This window comes from Phaeoacremonium minimum (assembly GCF_000392275.1).
Source record: "Phaeoacremonium minimum UCRPA7 unplaced genomic scaffold PA7_03_scaffold_522, whole genome shotgun sequence".
NCBI classification, from domain to species: Eukaryota; Fungi; Ascomycota; class Sordariomycetes; order Togniniales; family Togniniaceae; genus Phaeoacremonium; species Phaeoacremonium minimum.
Window position 1 is genome coordinate 170,347 of NW_006921424.1, and position 5,006 is coordinate 175,352.

Sequence of the window (5,006 nt, forward strand, 5' to 3'; positions counted from 1 at the left end):
GGGGGAAAGGGGTCTTACATATTCGTTGGCGTTCCCCTTCTAAACCACATCCTCCCAAAACGCCTTCTTGTTGGGCTGGGACTTTCGAAAAGGAAATTGACCGACCAGCTTACCAGGCGCGCTCAGCCAGACGTAGAGTCTACACTATTTCAGGGTTGCCGATCCCATCACTCGTTCGCCAGCGGTCTGTCTTCGCTCGTTTTAGGGGGCGAATTGACTCTCAGAGCACAACCAAGGAGCATCAGAAGTGTGTGATTGGGTCATTGTGGAAAAGGGATCCTGGGGCGGCGACAGCGAGCTGTCACAGGAAAAGGAACGCGCGGGTTTGACCGACGGGAGAAAAAGCAAAGCGCGCGCAAGAACCACGATCTGGCCCTGCGACACATCACTTCTCCAAAAACCACACCGACCGCATTTCACTTAGAATCGATCTGTGACGCCAGGCTTTGGCCTGACATTTCTTTGCTTTTGGGACAGCAAAAGCAGTCATATCTCAAAGATCTGCGCCATACGGAGGATCGCTCGTACGCAGCAGTCATATCATTAAACAGCCCGCCATTGTTCACTGCCCGGACTTCTGGACTTATCATTCTGTCTTATATTGCTTTAATCGCTCTTCACCACTGGGTAGGCCTTACAGTGTGTTCCCACTCCTCTCGTTGCGGGACTTTAAGCAGCGCTCGTCATCTGAATGCTAACAGCCTTGTTCGAGCAGTAGCACATGAGATTCCCTAGACTTACACGCTGCAATGATCGCATGACTAAAACTTGTCGCCGCCAGCTCTTCGGCTCGCTCCGCCAACGGCTCGAATCAACTTGCAGGGCGTGATTTTGCATCAATCCTAGCGCTGTGATTTGGTCTGATTTTGCAGGCTGTTGTCTTATCAGTCCTCTGACATCCTTATCGCGAGCTGACAGCCCACGCGCACCCACCATCCCACAACAGACAGTCCCAAGCTGTTTGCTGTAGGTTCACCAGGGTTGCATTGGACGAACATCGGTGTTTCTGAACCATCTTACGCTGCATACATAGCATAGAGCCTGAGCAGTATGTCGGGTCGAAGCGCATACGTGCGCAAGAAGATTACGGAGACGAAACCCGGGGAGAAAGGTGCTTTGCCCCGGAGCCGTACCAAGACGTCGTTGAGCTCCGACGACAATGCGACCATTAGCGATCTGCCCATGCCGACGCGGCAGGACACGGGCGTCGGCACTACTAACGCGCGCTTCCTCAAGTTTTCTGAGCCAGTGCGTGAGAATGAGGTGCTGAACCCCTATCGCAATGACTTTTCCAGCTTCCAGACGCAGGGCAGCGGTGGCAGTCAAAGCGGCGGGAGCACGGACGGCCGGCGGGAGGCTGCAGGCACACCGCATCTCAAAGGTCCTATGGATGAGTATGCATACGCCCGTGCGAGGAAACCAGTCATTAAGACGGAGGACGTTTCGGGGATCGAGAAGTCCGGATTGAGGAGTGCACTTGACAAGAAAAGTGAAGAGGTGCGCAAGGGCATTGCTAAAACCTTTTCCTTCGGGAAGAAGAAGGACAAGCGTGGCGATGCCGACAAGAACCTCGAGTTCCGGCCGCAATCGTCGGCGACGGTGCGTGCGCATCCGAGCTACCCTAGCGATCCTGATGTTGCTTTCGAAGAAGTCGTCCCGCCGCAATACCAGCAACAGCAGCATCACGGCCAGTTCGCCGAGCAGCAACAATGGGACCAGTCTGCCATGATATCGCCGCCTCCGTCCGCTAAGCTTCCCCCTATACCACCTCCCTCCAATGCACCGCCCATCAAACGGTGGATCGGCGCTGGCAGACCTGTACAACGATGGAACAAACTCCGTAAGGATCCCGAACTTTGGGACCCGAACGGCGACGTGCTCGTTTTCTTCGGTCATAAGGGCCAAAGTCCTCGGCCAAATCCCTCTTTCCGGCTCTCATCCCATATCATTGAGGCGACTGAGTCACGATATCTGATAACCCTGCTTCGTGAGGGTTCGACGGAGGAGGATATTCACATGTCACCATCGCCCATTGGAGCACCACCTATGCTTCAACGCCATGGAATGGGTGGAATGGGCCACCACATGGGCCATCACCATCTTGGGCCGCATAGTGCGCTGAGCCGCGGTCAGCCTACACCACCGATTTCAGAGGATGCGAGCCTGGCGGAGGCAGATGGCCAGATTAGCTATGAGATGTACTTCCCGACGCCGTCCAATATGACCAAGATCGACCAGGTTCGACACCACATCACGACGCGCAACGTATTCGCCTTGCTCTATCATGCCTCGCTTGTGGGATTGTCGCTTTATCAAGCATTGTCTGACCTGCACACGCGGCTAGAGGCGTACATGCCGCCCGAGGCCGATAATGTCGGAACGATTCTCAATTACCTTTCTGCTCGAGGCATTGACGATGTCCGGAATGACGCCGAGACGGCTGTTTCACTGCTTGCATGGTCCGAAGGCTCAGAAGTCCGCTGGGAGGAGGGCTGGCGCGAGAGCTTCCTCCACTGCGCCGGTATGTATGGCCGACTGGAGTCGTGCGCAGACTTCAAGAATATCACGCCCATCACTCGCGCACTCCTTGAGCGCGCATGCCTAGAGACACAGCTGCGTGTGCAAGCCGCAGAGGAGCGGCTGGCCGACTTCCAGTACTCCGACATGTGGCCACCGGCTGTGGCCTCCACGGCTTCCTCTTCCGGTCCAGTAACGACCAGTCCCGCCAAGGCGAGCGCCGATCGGCTACAGAAGTTCTTCGTTGCTCACTACATGCGTGTATACGGCCGTTGGCCTCCTCCAGCTGCGCCGCCAACTCACCATGAGGGCAACATGGGTGGTGGTAATGGCGACGAGGAGATCTGGCTTACGCGTACGGTTGCAAAGTCCATACAGAAAGATTTTGCCGCGCTCTATGACTACTTGGTCAATCGGGACATCGTGTGGGATGGGTCGGAAACACGCAGCTCGCGCAAATGGCTCATGGTCAGCGAGTCTGGCAATCGGGGATTCGACGCGGACACGCCTGATCTGCCCATGACGGACATGTTGATCGAGTTCGACAACAAGCTGCGCTTTCCCCACATTCCTCACCCATACCCCTTGGTCCCTGAGTCGATCCCACCGCCATTAAATCTGTCAAACGGAACCAAGGAGAAGCCGTCCAAAAAGAGCAAAAACGGCAACGAGAACAACGCAAATGTTGGCAATCGTTCCGGCGCCCTCGAGCGACGTGTACAGTTGGCGTACACAGAAGCAACTAACATCTACATCCTGGGGTCGGATTTCACCCAGAGTGATCTGATTGATGCGTTTGTCAAGTTTGAGAAGGCGGACCGCACCGGCGAAGTGGACCCGAGCACAGCCCGCCGTGGGCGGTGGGTGCTCATCTACGGTGTCTTGCAGACGCTGGCCAGCGTGTCTGTCGACGCTCCCAACGTGCGTTACCGCGAGGGCGTGCCTTACCATCTCTCGCCGCGCCTGAAGGGCGCAAAGATGCCCCCGTGGAGAGCCGGCGGGCCCAACAGCCTCCCGCTGATGGGCAGCAACAGCGGTACTGCAGGTGGCGAGGAGGCGGCTCATGAGCTCTCCCACTGCTGGACGGTCGTGCGCTCGTGGAACGGCGGCAACTCGAACAACTCGGGCGCCGACACGTCGTCGGGCGGATCGGGCAACACGTCGCCCGTCGTGCGGGCAGCAGGGTACAACTTCCCGCGCCCACCGCCGACGGCGACGTCGCGCAGCTCCGTGGCGGGCTACCACACGCCCGCGGGCGCCGGCACCCGGTCGGTGCGCAGCAGCAGCTCGGTGGCGCCCAGCGTCAGCGGCTACGCGCCGTTCAGCTCGGCGGGCAGCGTCATCAGCGAGTCGGACACGGCGAGCAGCAGTGTGCGCTCGCCAGCCTCGGGGACGGGGACGGGGACGCTGTCGCGGCGCAACACGCGGTCGCGCGACGGGCTGTACTACAGCAACTCGAACAAGTACAGCTCGGGCGGCCCGCGCAGCGTGGCGACGTTCGGGTCCGGCAGGGAGATTGAGCGCGTGGACGAGGTGGAGTGGCCGGTGCCTCGCAGCGGGTACGGGAGCCACGCGGCTAGCGCCGTGGGTGGGAACACGGGGAACATGGCAGGGGGTGCTGGTGCTGGTGGTGGCGGCTTCCTCGTGCTGGACGACGTGGTCGACTCGCGACGAGGGAGCTTCAGCACCGCGGTGAGCGGACAGGAGCGCGACAGGTCGGCGCTGGGGATGGGCAGGGCAGTTGGCAGCGACAGGGGCTACGGCCGGCCATTGTTGAGCCGCAGCGGATCAGAGACGGATAGCGTGGCGCCGGTGATCAGGGACTTTGACGATCTGGATGTCGTGGACGATCACCATCCTTAGGCAAGGATGGCACGTTAAGGGATAGTGGCAATGGGCGATAGGGTTACGGCGGAGGTATTTTATAAGCATCACGACTGGATTTCGATGTAACGTATGTAGATAATACCCTTGGACTCTCTCCCAGACAGGGGAGAGAGTCTGTGTCACTGGAGACTGACTCGCATTACTATCTGACGGTCAAAGAAGACGAGCGTTCTTTTTGTTCAACTTGATCTATGAGCCACATGAGCCGATATACTAGAGTTTTGTGATTGTACATCTCGAGAGAGCTAGGGAAACAAGCATGCCCACCCAGACCGAGCTCTGTACGCCTGAGGTCAGCTCAAGACGCTGTCGTCACCTGCTCTGGAGGGCAGGCAACAGATGCCAAAAACATAAGTCAGCATATTGATATTGATGGCGGCATGAACGGGCGGGCTGGGCACGTGGTGATTGTAATACAGGCGGATCAACTAGCAACTAGCGGGTGGATGGAATGCGCAACGATCTAAACTTAAACTTGTTTCACGGTTCACGAGAATCAAAACCCCGACGACGTGGTCCAGTCCACCCAAGAGAGTGAAGTGAAGTGACTTCATACCGATTGATCCGTAGCCATGAACCAGGGAATCTGAAAGGCCTCGATT

At 57.8% G+C, this 5,006-nt stretch overlaps 1 protein-coding gene across 1 annotated transcript; it reads left to right on the forward strand.

Annotated features, from left to right (window-relative positions):
* Positions 1 to 1,050: 1,050 nt before the first annotated feature.
* UCRPA7_7420 (hypothetical protein) lies at positions 1,051 to 4,380 on the forward strand (the record flags this gene model as incomplete). Its single annotated transcript, XM_007919952.1, has 1 exon — positions 1,051 to 4,380. The coding sequence occupies one exon, from the start codon at positions 1,051 to 1,053 to the stop codon at positions 4,378 to 4,380; it is 3,330 nt and encodes a 1,109-aa protein (XP_007918143.1).
* Positions 4,381 to 5,006: the final 626 nt, after the last annotated feature.